Here is a 22,829-nt window from a genome sequence, read left to right as displayed (position 1 = left end):
TAATAAACTCAAATAAAATGTTTCTAAATAAATTCTTTGGTTTTTAATAAAATTATTGACAAACAACGAAGATTCACGCTATTTCAAACACAAGTTTCGATCTGACCCGAATTTCTTGATACATTTTATATTCTTGATAAATTTTTAATTCATTTGAAAAATGTATTCATCATTTTGAACTATTATTTATACGTCCTTGAAAAAAAGGAGAATAAATTTTTAACTAAAGATAAATCTTTTTCGAAGATAAATAATATAATATTGGGTGTGTGAATATGACTCCGCCCTTTTTTGTTAAAATAAAATACATTTGCTTGTTTAGAAAATTAAAGAAAAGTTTATTGAAAGTATGCTCCATCTGCAGTTACAACCTTCGCCCATCTTTCAGGTAATTTATGTATTCCTTGCCTGAAGAAGTCCTGATCTTTTGAGCTGATCCAATTATCAAGCCAAATTTTGATACTTTCGTATGAAGTGAACCGTTCTCCCGTAAGATCTGACTGCATCGTCCGGAACAAGTAATCTGAAGGAGCTATGTCTGGCGAATATGGCGGGTGGAGTAGCACTTCCCAGTCCTGTCCATCTAAATATCTTTTCACGACTTCTACGGTATGCGGTTTGGCATTATCATGCTGAAGAATTAATTTGCTGTGCCTATTCACCCATTCTGGCCGTTTTTCTTCTATGGCTCGCTTCAAACGCATTAGTTGTCGTCGGTAAACTTCTCCTTTAATAGTTTGGCAACAATCCTCTGTCAATAATGCTTCCAATTCAGTATCTTCAAATTTTTTTTGGTGGTTTCCCATGTTCTCTGTCCTCAGTTCCAAAATCATTATTTTGAAATCGTCGAAACCATTCCTTACAAGTTGTATTAAATGGAGCATGATCACCGTAAATCTCCACAAGCAAACGATAAGTTTCCGCTGCACTTTTCTTTGCAATAAAATAGTCTAATAATACTTCCCGCAAATAATGTTTGTTTGGAACGAAAACCGACATTTTCAAGTAGGATAAAACACTTGTTGCTTACACTTAAACCAAATTTCACGTAGTGCGTTTGAAAGTTGACATGAAGTACTATCGAATACAAGTGTTGCCAGTTATTAGTACACGTTAACAATACTAAAAGCAACATCTGTTGGGAAAGGGCGGAGTCATATTCACACACCCAATAGTTAATATTAAAGCTCTACTTGAACGTTAATGGAGAATTTTTAAAGTCGATATGAATTACACAGAAGGATAGTCATAAATAATTATTTCCAAAGGAAGAAAATAACGTCGATGAAATATTTTATATATTTTACAGTCTGGATGTAGCAAAGTAATACAATCATAAAAGGAATTCAAAAAGGCTGCCAAAATCCAGTCTAAATTAAACGATTTAGAAGGCTGACAATCTTTCGGCGCGTGCGATATTATTTTGTTCCCGCGGAAATAATTATTCTCAACAATCATTCTCAACAGCTGGCTCTTACTGGTTGCAGAAACTCTTCGCGATTGAATAACGGAATATTACAAAGAAGCGTCGGATGGAAAAATAGAATGTTCAATGTTTATGCGCGTCTCTATGGCATTCGCGTTAATGGGAATATCGTGTATTTGTTATATATCTATTGTACATACACACACAAACACACATATACAGAGCACGTGCAATACGACGCATTGCACGCACGCACGTATTACATACCGGATGCATGCACGCACGTTCGATATATCCTCGAGTTACAGCGCGACAGTGATTATCTCTGTGGGAACGTCGCGTGGATATTGGTGTAAAATTCGAACCGCCAAGAGGATACCGCGATTAACAATGGTATCGTGTGATTACGCATGCATTCTGTTGCATTTGCGCGTATGCACCGGTGATAGCGCGAGCGTATATATATGCGCACTGTTCGATCGTCCGCGATACTCGCGGACTGAAAATCGTTCGTCATACGAAGTGCGGTCGTGAGGCGCGATGGAAAGAACGACATGTCCCGCGGTCCTGTTGATGATCCTGCTGCCTCTTGCGACGTAAGATATCGATCGTATTCGCAATTCAAGCGGTAGCGAAACAAACCAGTAAGACTTGTAAAATCTCAGATCTCTCATTCTGCTCTCTGTTTTTTGCCTCTTGAAATCTCACTGGAAATCAGTGAAAATTCACGCGTTTTGGCCGACAGTGAAAACCGCTTAAGATCGTGTAAGAGCGAATGTTCCGCTCAAGCTTAGAGTGAATTCTGCTCTCTGCGTGCGAGTGAATATTTCAGTCAGAGTGAACTTGTTCCTGCGACAGCGATAGGAAAACGTCACGCTATTTTAGACACAAGTTTTAAATCTGAATTTCAGAATCAGAATTTCTTGATACATAATTTTTTATTTACTCTGAAAGATGCATTCATTGTTTCGAACTATTGTTTATACTTTCTTGAGAGAAAAGGAGAACAAAAGAGAAAAAAAATTAGAGAAAACTTTTGGGCTTGTGATTTTTCGCTTTTCAATCTGACAATACTCACACAGACGATTCAGAGTGAGAAAATTCACTCTATGCGAGTAGAAAGTCACTCGAATTTGAGCGCAACTCGGACAGTTTTTACTCTGCTTATATTTCATACTCGAGTGTTACTCTAAATTCACTTCGAGGAATTCACAGAGAGCATCTTCAGAGATTCCGACGACGGGGCTTCGCGCAGGGTAATTTCGATCGAGCGCGAGTTCGGAAAACGCACTGATCGCGACTCCGCGCGACTCGCGACTTTATAAGGGGGAAATATCCGAGAAGGAAATTCGTCGCTGTTATCGTCCCTCCGCAGAAATCATTATTCGCAGTTATCGCGCCTAGCTCCTATTGACTCTACAAATTCCCCGTCATTAAGTATCACCAAGTGTCACAAGGAATGTTTTCTCGAGCAAGGCAAGAGCAGGTCGCGGAGGGTGCGTGCAGTTGCGCCGCGTTCAATATTTCGGGAACGGAACCGATAATTGAGTACACGCTTCAGCACAACGTCAGCTGCGATCGAGGAGGCATCGACTGCGAGCAATTGTGCATCGCCTTGGTAAATATACCCTTCCGCATTGTTTAAATATCATTTCCTTCCCGCTTTTAGCTGCCAGGTTGCCGTTAGCTGCCTGCTTTGTGGAACAAAATACGTATCTATATGATGCCGTGGCTTTCACTTTTCTACAAAGATAATATTAACTCTAATCCTCCCTTCGCTACCCTGAAAAAATTAGGAACGCGCTATTCTAAATTAGCCTGCCGATATCCTTGAGAAAGCCATACATTCGTCCTCATCGAGCCCCAGATCTTTTCTTTCGATCGTTTCTTCCACATATCCAATCTGCATTTTTTTCCTATTTACTATACTATTTATACTGTATACTATTTATTATTGACCATATTTTTATTAATACCATATTTTTAACCACTCCTCCTTTCCTCGTCATCGTGTCTTCTGCATCTTGGCGAATGATATGCTTAACATCCGTTGAAATATGACTTTTCTACCTTAAATCATTCTTGCGTTAATTCTTCCTACTAATCACTTCATCACGCCGTCTATTGGAAGTATTACTGCAGGCTGATCGGGAAGTAAACGAGTAACATCGAGATTGACATCTTTTTGTGTTTAGGCCGTAAGCGCTCGGGACAAGGCGGCGATGTTGATCTGCGAAAAATTGAACGCGCACATCGAGAATTTAAAGGTGAGCGTGCGGTCCGATCGGTCGGCGAAATAACGGGTAAAAATAAACGAGCGCTCGGCGCATTATCGTACGACGAAATTGTTACATGGGAGTAAATTTGCGCAAATAATAACGAGCAAGTAAATATAATCAGAGCTGAGCGCGCGTACGCAGATCTCGATGCGGTATTCATTAATTGACGCGCCAACCGAATGCAGAGCGTGATCCGCGTGTCAAGAGAGAGAGAGAGAGAGAGAGAGAGAGAGAGAGAGAGAGAAACGCGTCGAAAAATTGAGCCAGTCAGCGTTGGCGGCGATTTCGGCGATTCGAGGAATTAATTCGGTTACTTTTGCAGGTAGCGGTGTATGCGAAGTCCTGCGACACGGCGCGCTGGTCGTTCACCGGCTTGGAGAGTCCGGAGTACATTTGCTGCCACGAAGGAAAGGCGACGGCCTGCGACGAGACGACCGAAAATCAAGCAGCTTCGTAATCAGTCATTCTCTCGTAATCTCTCGTAGTCGTCTTTGTCATCAGCGAATATCGCGCGGTCGATCACCCTTCGCCGCGTTCCTTATGTTTTACTCCAGTCGATCGCGTGACAGCGCGCGCGACGCGGTTCGACGTTATTACTCTTCATTACCGCCAACTGACGACTCCGTCGCGATCATTGCGAGCTGCGATTTTCGAGCTATCGAGATATCAATCACGGCTGATTGCACGAGTGATCCGCGGTGGAGTCGCTGGATAATTGTAAGAACGACGAAATTCGCATGAAGCGCGCGCGACAGCGATGAATTTACGTAGAAATGCAAGTAATGCCGTTTCGGCGGCGCATTATATTCGATACGCATTTATACCTTTTGTTCCGCTCACAAAGCCCTCGGATGCCGAGACAGAAATGTATTGAAGCTCTTCTCTATACAGATGTGATAAAGCTCCGGGCTAAAATGCAATAATGTCGGCGGCGCTCGAAAATGCGCGAAAAACCTCGCCGCGATGAGCCGAGAAAACGCCGTGGGAAAAAACTCCTTTTCCTTAACGAGTCGTCTTCTACTCTCTGAGCTTTCGTTCAAGTGAAATTTCAGCCCCCCCCCCCGGGGAGAGAGATATTACCCGGAGAAATTTAGAAAAAATTCCCTGAATTTCCCGGAGGGAAGTTTCGAAAAAAAACGGAGCGACAGGTCAAATTCTCGTTCTTTCCCGAGAGGTCTTACTTCAAGAAATTTAGAGTACTTTCTCTCGGAGTGAACTTTCACTCGGGAAGCAGAATGACAGTCGAGTCGTTTGGAAATTCGAGCGATTTTCTACTCGTTTCCTCCGCAGAGAGAATTTTCCACTCCAAATCGCCGAGTGAATATTATCATTCCAAGTTGAAAAGTAAATTTGTTTTCGACACACCGTTACAGGAACAAATTTATTCTAATTGATTGAAACATTCGCTCCTCGCGGGCGTGGGGCCGAGGTTTACTCTCTAGCTTAATCGAATCATTCACTTTAACGATTTCGAGTGGCAATATTTTCACTATCGTTTGGAGTGAATCCAAACGTATATATCTCACTCTTTTCGAATATGAAATATATCGAATATCATAATTCTTCTCATATAAAATTGTCTTTCTTATTTTACGTTTTCCAAATCACTCATTTCATTGTTTTTGATAGTTAATACAGGAACAAACTGTCATACGGTAGAATTCATCCGGCAAGGAACGCAGCCTCTTCAACAGGTTTTTAAAATACAAATAGCGCATGCGAAGGGAAGAGACAATAAATTATGGTGGAATGTTTCTCGGCTGTAGAATTACGTGCAGAATGACTACTTTACTAAAATAAAAATCTGCCCATGTGCGCATACCTATCGGTAAAGCGTAATCTCTCGCATATTGGATGAACGAATCGAGTAGACTCGTCGCTCGGCGGCGGCGATGCCGCAACGAGATGCGAAAAAAGTTGCTCGAATTATTCGAAACAATTATCAGTAGTAATGCTGCACCGGACGCTGCGCACTCGATATAGGCGCGCATAACGATTCGCTCGCCGCGTTTTCAACGATATTACGATAGCTTAAGCGCCGATTATCGGCGAGAGATTTAATCGAGGGGGCACCTGGTCGCTTCGTATCTGAAAGTCAAAGCTCGCTCGAAGAAGAGAGCGCTTGAAAGCATTAAACGCCATTCGTTCCCGACTGAATCTCCTTTCGCATAGCACAAATAGCACAGCCGATTATACGGGGTGTATCGGCGGATATGGAAATGGAATACGCGCCTATCGTATACCGTGTGTTCGTTCTTGCACGAGCTACTCTTTCTCTCGATGGGGCTCTTAATAAGAATCTAATTACACGATGGATTCATTCGCGAAGCGAAAGCTCTCGTTCCATCGATAATCCTCGGCGTCGCTTCAAAATCGCTCAAGTTGCGTATCCGGATTACTTCAAAGAGGCGGAGAGGCGCGCTCGCCGGCAAAATCTTCGGAAAAACGCCCCGCGAAATCGTAGAATCCTTCGTGAGGAGCGAATGCGAAACTTTACAGCCGGAAGCACACATGCAGAACAAATGCAAGCGGCCAAATTTCGAAGCGATAAAACTTAAGCATTGAGCGAATTGCTCAGCCAGCGGTCGATTACAGTCCGAAAATTATCCACCGTGATTAGTTAGTTTGCTCGCCGCTCGTGTCTCGTTACTTACGTTTGTGCGTGTGTGTGTGTGTGCGTGTGTGCATATGCCATGGGCTCAATTTTCCGCATCTACTACCACGCTTTTCATTAACTATACACGTTTATACGACGGCATAAAACTGGCCTAGTAACAGACGCAGTTTGCGTTCACATGAACAGAGTAAAATCAATTTAATAATTTACGATGTCGTAACTATCGATGTCACGCGTGTTGTATAAACATTTTAATAATAGTAATAGTTTATTATTATTATTGTTGCTAATTCTTAGTCACACAAGAGAGAAATGCAACGGGATAAAATAAGAAAAATGTGCTTAGCAAATAACATAATTAGCAGATAACAGATACACTAAATTTCTCTATAAATTCACGCTTGTAAGTGGCCACAAACAAATAAGTAACATAATAAAATAAAAACAAGTGCGGAGAAACTTTTCAGAAAGATGTAAGAAGAAATTCGTCGCGAACATACATATTCACACAATGTCGAGAGCGGCGAGATCGACTTCGTGCCAGTCATGTAAACTCGCACGGCGGTTTATCCGTACAAATGTTGCCAAAGCGATTTTTGGTCGCCACGCGCGAACGTAGCCGTTTATCCGTTCCGGAAAAGAGTTCGCTTTTTGTTTTTCCAGGCCGACGGCGACAGACACTACCGCGGGAGAAGGTCGCGTTTCACACGAGCCACCCTGTATACGCGGAAATCGTGGATCCTGTCGCGTCCAAGTAGTATGAACGTGTCGGTGTCCGTTCCACCGGCTCGAGATATACCCTCTATTTCGATGATGGCGTTCTCAGAGTCTTGTCCCAGAAGCCAGCGGCATTGAATGGACGGTTTGTTATCGCTTTCCCTTGCCTCCTACTTGCCGGGGATGAGTCTCTTCCTTCGAACTCCGACGCGCCTCTATATAGAGCTCGTCGCGAAGGCCATTGTGCGACTGAGGTTTTGTCGTCCTTTCCCCGAGCGATTTAATGACTACACCCTCTCCGAGCTGCAGCAGCGCGAGCGTTTCTTGATCGCGAGAGTGCGCTCGCTCGCTCGCTCGCTCGCGGCTTCGAGATTGCCGATACGACGCTCGAGAGAGCTCGCACGACCGCAGAAATTCCGCGTGTCGTGCGGCTATCAGCTGTGCGCCGTTTCCGTGCTACCGCTGATGCCGTCGCGATTAATTCGAGAGGCTGCTGCCGCCGCCGCCGCCGCTGCTGCGGTCGTGTTCCCACAGATTCTTTTGTGTCTACAATTTCGCGACGGCCGGTTCGCCGCACGCCGGTCGGCGTTAATAACGCCGGACGGTAATTCGTTCGGCGATATTTCCCCTCGCGCTCGCGTCGCCCACGAGCGCTCCGTGCTCGTCCTACCGATACGATTAAACGAAACGGAAATTGAGGTAACTAATTGCGGCTTTCCGCTTCGGTCTCTCTCTCTCTCTCTCTTCGCAAGTTATTACGCAACACGCACGCATCGGCACGCGTTTGCGTGGGCGGCGCACGCGATCATCTCGATTCCACGGATCCTCGATCTCTTTTCCGTGATCCATCGCGTTGAAGGATCCACGTTGTTACGTCGTAGACGCGTCTCACGATTGTCGCGACGGCGACGGCGAGGTGTTAATTGCCAGCGTGGATCACCGCTCCCCCAAAGGGAGCCGCGCGCGAGAAGTTGCAGAAATTCCGTGAGACTCTCCCGAGATGCGCCGTAGATTCCGCAGCGGATGCTGAAATTTGTCCCGAAATAGGTTATTCCGCGGTGATACCAATTGCGAATCCCATTCTTCCGCCGAGCGTGGGTTCTCTCTGTGTAGAATCGAGTCAGAAATACCGTGGAGAAACTTGCGTTTACCCGGCTCTCAATCGGCAAAATTGGCATCCTTCGATGGAATCGCTTATATAGAATGCCCTATTTTTATACCAGCTATTAAATTCTATAGAACCGAGGAAGAGAGAGAGAGAGAGAGAGAGAGAGAGAGAGAGAGAGAGAGAATATTTATATTTCTATTCGCACGCACTCAAAGTGTTTTATTCAATTCTAATCCAAAATAAAAAGCGGGAAAAAGCTCCGGAGAAACGAGTCGAGTGGAATTTCATCGGGTTTCCCGTTTAGAGAATCTCTAGCTCGAAGAGCATTGCATTTTTATTCTGAATTTCCGTACGTTTTCCGTACAATCAGAATTCACTTGGGCGGGGGAGGGAGGAGAGGAGGAGGGGAAGTTAGACCGAATTCCGATTAGATCTGAAAAATTCTTTCACGCGGGATCTCACCTCAGGAGAAATCCACGTAGATCTCCTGATCGAGGACTATCATTTTCTCGGGAAATCGAGATTCCATCCTAAGGAACTTTCTACACGGGATCTCAGCCGAATCCGCGTAGATTTTCGAAACGGTACGTGACTGTTCGGGATCGGCTTCAATTAGGTCCCAAGAATGCTCCAGGAGATGATCATCGTCGTCGGCGTTCGATTTTGATCCGATCGAGACGCGCGCATGCGGACGGACGTTCGCTAGATGAGTAAATTTGGTTGGTCGAGGCTAGAGAGCGCTCGAGCCTAGACAGACGCGTTCTAAGCGGATCTACACCCTCCCGTGACTAAGGGGATGAGTTTACGCACGTGTGTTTACCTATTAGCGACACGTCGGGCGCCGGGGCTGCGTGGTCGACGAGCTTTGCGATTGTTCCTTCCTCGCGGTGCGCGCGGCTCCCTTTGCATATCCGTTCGCGGTAACGCCGTAGATGTTATTCCAAAGCACACCTGCCCCCGCGCGCGTTGTTGTTTCGACGCATGCTGAATAAACGACTTAATTATTATTCCAACTTCGATAACGCGGGACAGAACCACGGACGGACAGAGTCGAGAGCCGCAATCATATTCGCGGAGTCTCATCGGAAATTTGTCCACCACAGGAGGTGTGCTTTGCCTGCCATCGGATTAACCACCTCGCGAGTTGACCACGGTGGAGTTGGCTACGTCGCTACGTGTTACACCGTTATATGAAAATTTATATTCATTTAATGCAAATATATATTTATTTACCGCGGTTATAAAACGCGCTTCGCCGTGTAGAAAATTCCTTGGGATCTTGATTAATTGGGATTCAGCTCGATCTTCGGAAAAGATGATGGACTCTGAGAAATTTCCCTGAGAATTAATAGAATGGAAGTCTACGTAGATTCAGGTTAGAATGTTCCAACGAAATCAAACAGGACATTCGAGCAGGTTCTATTTAAATAATAGATTCAAAAAGTTAATACGTTACATACTTTTGAATGTCACTTGTATGCTCTTTTTACGCGTTCAAAGATTTTTCTGATTCTTATTTTACGCTAGAACTGAAGTAAATATACGAGATGCTTTAAAATGTTTCTTATTTTTCGTCTTCGTGATTTTATTGAATTCAATAATCGAGACGGAAATGAGTTTCCCCCATTCAATCTTATAAAAATACAGAAATCTTGTCAATTAAAAGAGCGTGATTCCCCAAATTATTTCTGTTTTAATTCCGGACGGACAACCCACGTTAAAAATAAGAGCGGGAACTTTTCCAGTTAGTATCACGGTTAAATTTTGAGGCAAATCTTAGACGCAAAAATCCAAGGATGCTGTTCGGAATGTACGCGCTACCGAGCAAATCTCGTGAAATCTTTGCGCGAAGAAGCGGAGGGCCTATTTTCTTTTTTTTTCTAGTTGGCGCAGAATTTACTTTGTTACATCTCACGCACTTTACCGCCCTCGTAAAAGATACCTATAACATCACTGGTTTCACGAGCGGCCACTTACATACACAAGGACGATTTAGCCGACGGCCATTGTAGCGGCCATTCTCGTTGCGAAAGGGTTGGGGAGAGGAAAATTAGAGTGAGCACACTTAGGAGGGTGCTATCTTAAGATGAAGAGACGATCGGTAGCAGGACGCGGCGCTAATCGAGCAAGCGAGAAGTAAGCAACGAGACAGATAAGTGGCCAGACAGACAGACAGAGATGAAAAGGAGGGACGAAAGGGGATATCGATTAAGGTGGATGCGAGCAATAGTTTGGCAGAAACCCGTGAAGCAGATAAGCATGCCTGCGGGATGGCTTCGATCGAAAGTGGAGATTCCTGCTGTGTGAGGTACCGTTCTCTCTCTCTCTCTCTCTCTCTCTCTCTCTTCTTCCCTTTCTCTCTCCCTTTCTATCCTCGGCAGCAAGTGCGGCGGCACTTGCGGCAGCGGCATGGTATGGAGCGAGCGGGCAGAGCTTCGCGTAATTATTGGGTTGCCCCGTAATATTGGGAAAGTTGGCGGCGCCCTTGTAAAATTCTTCCTCGCCGGGAAACCCAAGAAATTCGGCCGAGCTGGAGTCTTCAAATTGCGCGACGGAGAAAACGAGCGGCAGAATGGCGAAAAATCGCGGAACAAAACAGGGAGGGGTCCCCGTGGATCTCGTCCGCGAGTCCGCGCGCGACTCCAGAGGCTCGCTCGTTCGCTCGTGATGCAATAACGTGACGACGAAACTTCGGGCAATTAGGGAGAACCGCAGCCTTCGACGAGCGATCTAATTATTGGCATCTCGCGATCATCGTACAAAAAAACACACAAAAGTAAAGTTGCGTTTTTATTCGATTTCTATTTTATTTTTTTTCTATTCGATTTTTTTCCAAGGTTTTTACATGACGACGCCTGCGAGATGCCAATAATTATATTATTAATATACCCGGACTGTTAACATTTCGCAGTGCATATACAATCGAAAAATTGACACGAGGTGTTGATGAAGACGACGGCTATGTTTGGGAAAAGCGCATATCCGATATTCAGTTCTGCGTTGATCGTTACTGAAAGACTCAATGAACCGGAAGAATAATTTCTCATTTCTATGTAATAAATTAATTTTCATTAGAAACGGACATATCCGTCCATTTCGCTTGGCTATTACCATGACATTTTTTCGAATGATGCTTTTTTGCTGAAGATGAATCGAATCATAAAAATCATATTTTCGACTCGACTTTTATGCCATTCGACGTCGAGCTAAAGAAGAATAAATACGGCGATACGGGGACATTTCTAAAATCTCCTAACAATGCAAATAGGTGAGAAAAAAACCATGGAAGATTTAAGGATGAATTTCTCTTCCTTCTTCTCGTGAATATCCGGGTCGACAAGTAGATAAAAAATCCGATAGAAATCACGGGCGAATCAAGTTGAAATCTTGTAGAGACCAACGATCGACTTGACTCTCCCTTTCTCTCTTTTTCTCTCAATATTTGGCTAAAGGAGCTTAGCTTTATCCCCAGGCCGTTTCCCGAGTAAAATGAGTGTACAGCAACTTGAGGCATCGAAGTGAACGATCAGTTTGACATTTCCAAGATTTCATCGCGATATCGCGTAGATGTCGACTATTTAGTCAATATTCAGCTTACATCACACTGAAATCGAATCAACATATCCATACGCTGATTTAATTTAGAAATGACACCAACTAGCTACCAACTAGATCATATCAATCACGTCATCAATAATCGGTCGATGTCCACATGACATCTAGGCGCTAAATTCATATACAATTATCGACGAAATGTCACGCGAATCTATCGGCAAAATACACGAGACCGATTTTCGTCAAATCAAACGTCCGGAAAAAATCATCACCGATATCTTGAGGACGACTGATCACGACTTTGTTTTACGTTACACGTTTTCGGCGGGTTTTTTCCTGCGCACCTTGCCTTCCCGAAATTTACCTCTGCATAGAGCGCTCTGAGAAAGACCGTCCTTCTTTTTAGTTAAACTTTGCCAGAATTTTTATGCTCTACCAAGGACGTTACTTGTCCTTCCCGCGCCGAAGGGATTTCTTTCTCACTCGTCAGATGCTGCTATAGTAACTTATCATAGTCGTTACTTCGTAATATTTTGGCTTCTTTAACCTTCCATGTTCCAGGTTTACGTCTGTATCTCTTCGAGCTCAAGCTCAAGCTTCCCACCTCAGCCGGGCTCCAAGTTGTCGTTCCATCTCTTTCTAGGTCTATCCAACTACGTCTTCCTTTTGGGGACTTGTCTCCCGCTATTCTCACTATTCTGTCTTCAGGCATCCTACTTGTGTGATCATTCCGTCCCTTCCTTATCTTCTCCATCCAGTTGTTAATGTTACCCACTTTACATTCCTCTCTGATAGTTTCACTGCGTATGCGACCGAGTAGCGTTCTTCCAGTTACTTTGCGAAGGGTTTTCATTTGATTTCATCAACATTTTTGTCGATATACTTTTATCGCTAACATACGCTAATATAACGTTTTCTCGGTCCTTCTCTTGCCAACTTACAAATCTAGCAAACCGACCTGCGCGTAGGGTTGTCAATTGTCCGGTTTCGACCCGGACTGTCAGGTTTACAGAAGTCCGGTGTCCGGTTAACAAATCAAACCGGACGTCATACGTCCGGTTTCTAAGTAATGTTCAATCAATGAAATGAGAGTTCAAATTTTAGCAACGTTTCTCCGTTTTCAAGCACCACGAAAAGCGATGCCATCTAGCAGATGATCCGCTGATCCATCACTCGCCGATCCTCACAATAATACTCCGCTAGTAGACGCTTGGAGTGAGGAAAACGTCGCTGAAACATTGTCTAGTTTCGTGTTCAATAATAAAATGTATTATATATTAAAAAAGTAACAGTTTATTATTTTATTTAATCAAATCTTGTTTATAAAATTGTTTGGATATTAATACTGCAAATAAATCCTTGTCATTTTTTGTATTTAATGTAACGTCATGATTATTATTTCCGTCTGGTTTAGTCTTTGGTTTTGTTAGCAAAGAAGAAATGGTCGGTAATTTTAACCTTTGGATTTGGCAACTCTACCTGCGCGTCATGTCCGAGCACGGCCGTCAACCGTGACACACGTGCGCTGTATATAGAAATCTGCAAAGCGAGAGAACTAACGAGACAGCCGTAGGGCGCGGCAGCGTCACAAAGGGCCGCGCGCGGCGCGCGGCTGACGTCGCGGTTGCCGCGCGATCCCTGCGTCGTCGATCCTTGAGGCGTGCGCCGCCGCCTCCACCTCGTCGATTCTGTCGCCGCTTACGCCGGTGAGCGCCTTAACCGCGTCAACGACTGCGCGATCCTCGCGTAGGTGTAAGTGCTTAAAGGCGTACACTCAGCGGCCCGCGAGATTCGGTAGACGCTCGATCGTCGACACGAAACTTGGCGCGGCTGCGCTTATTAACTTATTGCATCCTCCTCCTCCTCCTCCTCCGAGTTGCCGCTAAACTGATATTAATTATCGCATTTCCCGGCGCATCGCCCTATGCGCGCGCCGCGCGATCCACCGAGGGTTCGCGACCTTTCGGTGACCCAATTTGAACCCCTCGCGCTCCACCGTTCGTTTGTCGTCTGACTCCCCATCTCCCTCTTCATCCTCTCCCATGGCCGTCGCCAAGTCCTTTTTTACACGAGCTTGACTCCTCTTTAAACAGAGTCGTTTCAAGAGACTCGATGGCGCGGAAAGCTTAACAAGGCTCTGTCGACGGGCCGCTAACTTTCGAGATGTTTTATCACGCGGCTGTGAAAGAGTGTATAACGCAACGGCGCGGCGGCGCGATACGAAAATATACACGTGCGGTTATTTGCATTATATCGGGCAGGGAGCAGTGGCACCAGCGGGGAAGAGGGCGGGCTGGAGTACTCGAAGGTACGTTCGTGAATCATCCCGGGAGACGTGATTTACGCGCTTGCGCGCGTATTTTTCGTTTCGAACGGCCGCGTAATAACTGGGACGGTGACGATTTTATCCAATCCCGCGGCGAGAGAACGCGCATTCCGCGCGCGGAACGTGCGCTCTCTCTCTCTCTCTCTCTCTCCCCGCATTCTCTCTTCTCTCCCCTCCCGCTCTCGTCCGTTTCGTTTCGTTCCCTCCGTTTTGTTTCGCTTTCAATCTCCGAGCTTTCCGCATGCGTTTGCGCGCGCGGAGGTCGGCGGAAACAGCTGTACCTTATCAAAATGCATAATTTATTACTCCGCTGGGCGAGCGCGCGTGCACGCGTGTGCAATGGAGAAATAAATAAATACATAATACGTCGGCTTTTTTTCCTCCCCCGCGCACTTCCCTCCCTAACCTTTTTTTTCTCTTTCTCGTGACGGGTCGCAGTATCTCGAGAGAGAGAGAGAGAGAGAGAGCGCGCGCGCGGCGCAACGCGTTAAGGGTACGTCGTATTTTCCGGCTTATCTCTCTCGGGATACCATACTTGACGGACGAGGATCGTGTTTGCCATGAAGGACGGCCGTTGGAGAGCTTCCTGGACGAGCTCTCTCCCTGATACAATGAGTCGCCGTTGCCGAAAATGTTTTCTCGTCGCCGTGCTTGTTTGTCCCGGTATTTGCGCCTGGCTATTGACACACTCCTCCTTCTCACCCCTTTTCACATCCGCCTCTTTCGCCCTTTTCTTCCCTCCCTTCTTCTCCATTTCTCTCTCCCTCTCTCTCTCTCTCTCTCTCTCTCCCGCTCTTTCTCTCGCACGCGCTTGCTTCTTTGGCGCCAAGGTGAAACCCCGACTTTGTGTCCGGCGCTGCAAAGTTAAATGGAAAAGCAAATTTATCGACTCCCATAAGGGACTATTGTGTACAGAGAATTTAGACGGCCGCGTCGGCGGAAAATCGAAAGGATACCTGCCTGCGCGCGCACGCCTGTGTTGCAGCCGAGACTCGAATTAACCCTTTCATTGTTAGTAGGAAGTATACTTCCCACTTTTTCTTGATTCAATTTTGCGTTGTAAATCACATAATTTTGAAGAACTAATCGGGGATTTGAGTTTTTCAGATCACTGAATAATTGTCCAACATACTCCAGTAGGTTTTTATATTCAATTATTCATTTATGATTATTTACAATATAACAAATCAAAGTTGAGAGGAAATGTTTTTTTAGGGAAAAATCGATTCCTCGGAGAGTGTTGAATGTAGAGGTTTGAAATTTTCACCAAATATTTCTTTGATGTTGTACAAAAACACATATTTTTTTCAGTATCTTTTTGCAGGTTAGATTTTTTTATAAACAAATATTTCTACAAAAACGGCGGAAAATTTGATTTTTTTGCACTTTCTAGCTTTATTTTCCTAGTTTTTTCATTCTGTATCTCCATCTTATCCATACTATCAATATTATTTTACTCAAAAGATTCGTAATCAGCGATTCGAAAACCCATATATCATCAATAATAATCGGAATTTTTATCAATTTCGTATATTATGGTCGCCATATTGAATTTTGCAAATCTGTCTTCAGATTCGTAATCAGCGACCCGATAAACCCATACACCATCAATAATAATTGGAATTTTCATTAATCCTGTACATCATGATCGCCATATTGAGTCCGCCATTTTGAATTTTACAAATCTGACTTTAGATTCGTAATCAGCGACCCAAAAAATGTAGGACCACCAAATATTTTAATAATTTTCTCAAGGGAAGTTAATTCAGCAGTGAAAGGGTTAAACAACGGATTTGCTCTCGCGCGCGCGCGCGCGCCAGAGTATTAGCATTCGTTGCGTCCGCGTCATGGTTTTCCATCGGATTTAACACTCCGCGAAGCGACTGCACTGCCCGCGTCCCGTTCGTGATTATCGAGGATGTGCGCGCCGGATTGCGGGTCCTTTCGGGAGAAAAGGGGGAAAAACGAGGGAGAGCAAGATCCGCTGCGGAGAACGCGGCGATGTCGGGATGCACGACGGATCGAGACGTGTTTTGAAAACTCGGAACAAGATTAGAACAGTCCCGAGGTAATTTTCATCGATCGGCACGCGATGCTTCCAGAGTCCAGCGGCTTCTTCCACTTGGAAGTAACTTACTTGCGTTTGTTTTTCCCTCTTCTCGTTTTCGGGCGAATGTCCTAATTAGCGATCGAGTAACCTCGTCGTGCAAGTAAATTAATAATTAACACTATACGCGTTGAGAGCGAGGTTACGGTTAGGCTGAAGTTAGATCGGTTTCGTCGAGAAGCTCCAACACATTTGGGGGGCTTTAATTGCGTTATACAGGGTGTCTAGAAAGAAAAAGGACTCACAGTTTTAAGGGCGGATAGTATTCACAAAATGGAGGAAGGAAGGCCCGATAAACACGGATGGAAAAATTAATATTGTCGTTATGAAGTTGAGTTATGAAGAATTTCTTTTGTTTAATTAACACGAGTGACCTACTCGCTACCTTACAAAGTTTACAAAAGATTTCCTACATGTCCTCCTCCTGTTTATATTATACACAATCTTCGTAATTGTGAATTATTTCCAAAATTCTGTCAAGGGAAACAGCCTAATGTAATTCCTGTAGAAATTGAGACATCGTCGCTTGATTGAAATTGCGACGCGCAGCTTACACGGCAACTCTGCTTGAGGAAGAAGTCACAACACGCGTAAAGTATTCATCAAATACGGCGAACACGCGCGCGTTTTTTCATTTACATTCATTACATAAATTCTTGGGAAATTCTGGCTGAAAATTACTCGGTTCATCACCGAGCGCATTTTCGTTTCCCTAATCTTGCGTCACCGAGGAAAAGGACGCTGCCTGCACGCGCGCTCTTCTTCTTGCCCCCTTGCTTCTCCTCTCTCTCTCCCTCTCTCTCTCTCTCTCTCTCCCTCTCTCTCTCTCTCTCTCTCTCTCTCTCACTCTTCCCTTCTTTCTCCCTGCCCTTCCAGATAGCCGGATTTCGTGCGCGAACTTTCGCGTAATATGACCTTGATTGGCTGCCGGGAACATTCGCGATAGCAGGCAGAGTAAACGTCATATCCGATTTTCACGGTGCGATTGACCCGGCAGTCGGCAGCCCGGCGAAATGGCGGTAAAATCAACACGTCGATAAAATCCTCCTCGTCATCGACGAGCGGTGTTGAGCCCGGCGCTACAACCGTCGTGTGACTATTAAAATATTAGCGAACGCGTATACGTTCTGTCGTATGCCGCTTCGCGGGTCGAAGAGCCGGAGGTGCGACGCGCCGTACAAATAAGCGGGATTGCAATTAGAAAAGTGGAGACTTGCCGGTTCGATGGATGTAAATTTATTCATGAAGTCGGCCCTGCTCGGTATTTCGATCAATCTAGGAATTTCTGATTCGAATTCTGCAGATACAGAGGCAGAGTGTCAGAAGAGGCAGGGCGAGAGACAGAGAGAGAGAGAGGGAGAGAGAGAGAGAGAGAGAGGGGGGGTGGAAGGAGGGGGGAGGAGGTGGCATCTCCTGCTGCGAAATTGTGGCGTAACGTCAGGACGATATATTTTCGAGTAATTAGGACGCGTCGCTGTAAGGGAATGCGACATTTGCCAGAGCGCGCGCGTGTGTCTGCGATTTAACGACATTACGCGCGCGGTGTGCATTATGTATCGCGCGACTCTCGCCAATTAATCTGACATCCTTCCGTTGACTTGTAGCGTATCCATTCTCGAGACCTCGTTCGATGAGGACCGGATGCTTCCGGCCTGCGAATGTCGGCCGAGGATGCCGTTAGGACCTCGAACGAAATCGAGAGATGGCGAAATAAGCGTTACACATTTGCCGGACGCGCGAGAAGAGAGAGAGAGGGAGAGAGAGAGAGAGAGAGAGAGAGAGAGAGAGAGAGAGAGAGAGAGAGAGAGAGGGAGAGAGGGAGGGAGGGAGGGAGGAAGGGAGGGAGGGAGGAAGGGAGGGAGGGAGGGAAGGAGGGAGCTTCATTAGCGATTAGCCGAAGGATACGACTTCGTTATTCCCCTCTTTCCGTTGACACTCGTCGCTTCGCTCTCTCGTCCGTTCTATATTCATTAGGGAATAAGTCGATTCGACTCGCGCTCGTTAACTCGGCCTGGACTGAATCTCCCGTAGCGCGACGTGTCGTCGAAATTAAAAAGGGGACTGCCAGCGAAGTCGAAGATATCGTCAGGTTTAATTTAAGCGAGTGAACAGCTTCCCTGCCGCTCCGTCGTTATCCTTCTCCATCTCTCGTCCCTCCCCTCGCCTTTTTTCTTCTTTCTCCTTCTCTCTCTCTCTCTCTCTCTCTCTCTCTCTCTCTCTCTCTCTCTCTCTCTCTCTCTGTCTTTCTCTGTCTCTCGGTAATGGCCGAGCCGTCGTCGAGTCGTGCCACTTGCTGCAACGCCGATGCGGCACGTTTCACCGGCTGCTGTTTCACCGTGATCTCTCCTTCTTGTCTCGCACGATCGTTAGGCGCCGCGCGCTCGCGAAGAAACAACAACATTGTTCTTTTCACGCGCACCTGTTCGCTCAGAGCGTAGAGAGAGCTGTATCATTCGCGTCCCGCGGAGCGTGGATTCTGTTCTACGAACAGAAACGAGCCGGCGGCTCCGCCCTTATTGTTCGCCGTCGCACGATTTCCGAGCGATCGGGAATCCTTGGAACGGCGCATTGTCTAATCGCGGCAGACTCACCTCCCTCCCCCGCGCCCCTCCGCCGCGCACTCTTCGCGGTTCATTAAAGCGCCTGAGCCTGGATAATTGGCCGGGGTGAAAATTTTCCCGCTTTTTCCCCGCGGTTTCCCGCTACATAGAGCGGATTTTGTGGCAATGATTACTGTAGGAGTTTACCGTTAACCGAGAAATATTCCGTCATTCCGATTTCGTTTATTGTCTCTCCGTGCGTGTCTATCTGTGTTTCCGGGAAGTGTGTGTCCGCGGTTTAAAAATAAGTCTATAGTAATAAGGCTATGCTGATGTATCGAGGGGAAAAAGGAGCGAGAGAATCAATAAGAGTCAATAAGAGTCGACACGCTATTCTCGTGGCGAAGTAAGAAGGATTCGGGAATAACGATAATTTGTGTAAATATATCGAGCTGCTCGCATATTGTTTCCTTGGACTTTGTTTGGCTCGAGTGTCCAATCAGTGCACTTCTCACTGAAACGTATTTATAATAAGCGCGTTTCAGTAGTGGTTTCAGTTGCAAGTATAGCATGGCAATTAGTAAAATTTCGCTGCAAGGACTAATTAATAGCGGCGACTATTGATTCCTATTATTGACGCAGATTGCAAGCGCGGCCAGCGTCATCGGACGCGAAGCGCACGGAAGCCGTTAATTACATCGTCGCGAATGCGGAAAGTTGGAATTGGTACAGCGTATGGTAGATTTGTGTCACCACAGATTTTGCAATCTTTCTTCCACCATGCTCCGGTGAGGTAATACAATACGGAGCAGTCGATGTAAGACAGAGTGGGAGTATTTCCATTAAAAATCAACGAATATTCATTGTTAAATTAGTCAATAAATTTCCCATCGTAGTTTATGTTCTTCAATTTTGAACCCTTTTATTTATATGTTCACATGTTGAGGCAGAACACGACAATGAAAAGATTATTTAAATCATACGAGGCGTACGAGCCGTATTTTAAGTTTTATAAATTAATAGTGTGAGATATAACAATGAAGCAAAACATATTTCTGCTAAAATTTTGTACTTTCGTGTCAGGAAAACAATTAAGGTTACTTTTAAATGTTATTAGGCAGCTTTTAACTCGAAAAGCAGCTTTTCTCGAAACGAACCAAATTATAATGGAAGATTAGACTTCGCAGATTTTCTACGGGGGAATTCAAACATGTCATACGAACTCTTTCAGGTCTTAGCTCGAAGTAAAAACAATAATTTCTCAAAAAGATGGTTTTCAGGAAATCTCATTTCATTATTGTTCACTACACACATAAATGAGAACAATGCTTCGTTTCCTGTTATATCTGTAATCATTGTTATGTTCGTGATAATTGTTGTATTTGCGATCAACACTGCAAAGTTAACTGTAATTTAGATGAAGGATAAGATTTTTGCCTTTACCTGGCTGTATCGCCCAGCGAGGTAGAGTCTCCGCCAGGTCTACTTTCGCGTTACTAGAGAACACGATAAGATCGAATGGAGAGTTGCTATGAATAAAAGAAGTACACGATATTCTGTTCGCGCAGCGCATATGTTGTCAGATGCCGTAGTTCTCGCTGCAGGTAAGTTCGGACGCGACGCACCGCCGCGATACGTATTACTTAGCGGTCTGAAGTGAAAAGTGTCACGCCGCGCGTGGTCTTAGCACGGCGAGAAATTTCCGCATCGCGTGACGGAGATGGATATTCATCGGCGTTGCGTACAAATCGTACGTGGCACGGGTGGGTCCAATTCGAGAAAATGCACTCTCGCGCCGACGCGATCGATCGAAGCTTCATTATAATTTTCGCGTGTCGAGTGCGAAATTCTATGAAAGAAAGACAGCGAGAGAGAGAGAGAGAGAGAGAGAGAGAGAGAGAGAGAGGAAGAGAGAGCGCGTTCCTTCCAAAAATCACAAACAAAATTACAAAGCGTTGCGCTCGGCGGAGTTATTAATTATCACACGGAGATTTATCGCCGCAGGCTTGCATAATAACGAAAACCCACGAGCGAGCGAATAGCCTCTCCTCCTCTCTCTCTCTCTCTCTCTCTCTCTATTTCTTTCTCTGTTTCTGTTCCTCTCTCTCTCTCTCTCTGGCGCGCGCCCCATCGAGCAAAACTTCAGCACCGATTAATGGAAAATTTGAGAATAGACGCGCTACATTTTCCGCGGCGAGGGCAAACATTCGGCTGTCCGGCTGGCGCATAATTTTTGAGCTAAACGCAACAATGATTCAGAGCGGACGAGCGCGCGCGCTGATCTATCGCGAATGCTCATTAACGCAAAGGGAAATATCGTAGCGCGGCACTTGGATTTCGTTAATTGAATATTCCTACGTGGATGCATCCGTTTTAACGCGATGCAAAATTCCGGCAATTTTGTACGCGGCGTTTGCGCGTCAGTGAGCGAGCGAAGCGAAAAGCGAAGCGGAATTTCGCCATCGTCACCCTCTGCTGCGTAGACGTCGCGCGCGCACGCGCCGTCAGTTAAAACTATAAATTTAATTATTTAGGATGTGTCCGCGAGGGTTGACCGGATGTGAATATGAAATTATATACGCGCGTACACGCGTCTTCAGCTCGTCGGCCTCGGCGTGACGTTTTATTATATATGCAAACAAGAATCCCTCCCCCCTCCCTCCGCTGCGCAAATTAGCGTTCTCTCTCTCTCTCTCTCTCTCTCTCTCTCTCTCTCATTTTCGTTCTCATTCTCATTCTCGTTTTCGCCGTCGCGCGGCTTCCCGTTTTTTAAAGCGGCATTAACAGTGCTCGTCGCAGTTGATAATCTGCTGCCGCTTTAATTAATCCACTTGGGCGCGGCGCAGGCAAGAAGTACATTTTGACGAGATCGGCCAGCCGTGCGCGAAATCCAAAGAGCGTGTAACGAGCTCGCCGTATTTTCGTGCTTGTGTCGCGCTTCTGCGAGCGCGCGCGCGTCACTCTTGTCGCGATTTCGATAAATAATTGCGCTGTCGCTCCTCCCGTGCAGTATATACTCGCTGTTGCGCGCGATCGTTATAAATTTCGCCCTTTCTCCCATTTCTGCGACGGAAGTTCGCCCTGCGATTTGGAACTTCCGAGGACTCGAGAAAGTCGGCGAATAGACGTGTACAGACGGCGCGCGGGACAGGCGCGCTTTAATCCACGTGGAAAATTTCCTGGGATCTCTCTCATTGGGACCCGGTCCGACCTCCCGAAAATATCGCGGACCCTGATTAAGAAATTTACGGGAAGCTCGGGAGCTTCAAACGAGCAACTCCGGCAAGTCGGGAAATGAAACGGATTTGATCCGTCATTTGACCTGCGTCGAATTTGTGTTTCTCCAAAAGATATTTCTTGCTTTGCGCTTTATATTAAAATCGGCCGAAACCGAATTTTGGCCATTATGGAGCATTTTGGCTATTTATGCTTGACGTCTGTCAGTTTAAATTTTGCCAAACTTGCTGTTCTTTCGAGCTCGACGGTTGATTTAAAAAAACAAACAGACACAAGCAGATTTGGCGAATATTTTCCGAGAGTTTCTCCTCATTTTCCATTTTGCATCAGTATTATACAAAACATACAATGCATTTTATGTTTATAAATATCTAAAAAGCGTAAAATGTTTCACATGTTTTGAATCTCGTTTAAGTTTTTATTCTATTGAATTGAATTGAGAATTGAGTTGGTGCACGAAAGGATTCCCTCTGTAATTTCATAAAAGCGTGCCGGCTTTGTCTGTCGGAATGAAAAAGTACGGATTTTCATAATATCTTCGTTTGGATTTTGGACGCAGAAGCCACGCTTAATAACAGCAGCGTGTAAAATATCAACCCCTGTTTAGGACTCGCAAAAATACTTGGGAATTATAAAAACAGAGTTGCCATTTACCACCGTCGCGGTGGAGCAACCACGTTTTGGACTTTCTGATCGCGAAATCTGTGCGGTGTATACAGTTAAACCTTGAGAAATTTCCACCGGACGCAGGTCGGTGTCCCCCGACGCTCGTCACTCTCGTGCGGCCCATGCAAAATAGATAAATGTAAAATGTACGAGGTCACCGCGTGGAATATTTTACATTCGGGATAAATATATAACCCATGTATCATTCGCAATGATGCAATATAATTTCGCAATTGATCAGAGAGTGCCGG

At 45.5% G+C, this 22,829-nt stretch overlaps 2 protein-coding genes across 3 annotated transcripts in view; one reads left to right on the top strand and one right to left on the bottom strand.

Annotated features, from left to right (window-relative positions):
- mRpL54 (mitochondrial ribosomal protein L54) overlaps positions 1-22,829 on the bottom strand; it is a 118,894-nt gene that overhangs the window by 1,809 nt on the left and 94,256 nt on the right. The window lies entirely within an intron of this gene.
- On the top strand, positions 1,868-6,549 carry LOC105192120 (uncharacterized). The gene is made up of 4 exons (XM_011156020.3): positions 1,868-2,022; positions 2,903-3,044; positions 3,622-3,693; positions 4,028-6,549. Exons 1-4 carry the CDS (start codon positions 1,967-1,969, stop codon positions 4,160-4,162), a joined length of 405 nt encoding a protein of 134 aa, XP_011154322.2. The 5' UTR covers positions 1,868-1,966; the 3' UTR covers positions 4,163-6,549.

Source organism: Harpegnathos saltator, unplaced genomic scaffold, assembly GCF_003227715.2.
Source record: "Harpegnathos saltator strain DR-91 unplaced genomic scaffold, Hsal_v8.6 scaffold182, whole genome shotgun sequence".
NCBI classification, from domain to species: Eukaryota; Metazoa; Arthropoda; class Insecta; order Hymenoptera; family Formicidae; genus Harpegnathos; species Harpegnathos saltator.
This window is presented reverse-complemented; position numbering and strand designations above follow the sequence as displayed.

Excerpts from the sequence above, each read along its gene's own strand:
- LOC105192120 (XM_011156020.3), top strand. The coding sequence starts at position 1,967 with ATGGAAAGAACGACATGTCCCGCGGTCCTGTTGATGATCCTGCTGCCT. Across the intron at positions 2,023-2,902 it reads ATCCTGCTGCCTCTTGCGAC|GCAAGAGCAGGTCGCGGAGG; the intron begins GTAAGATATCGA and ends TTCTCGAGCAAG. Across the intron at positions 3,694-4,027 it reads CGCACATCGAGAATTTAAAG|GTAGCGGTGTATGCGAAGTC; the intron begins GTGAGCGTGCGG and ends TTACTTTTGCAG.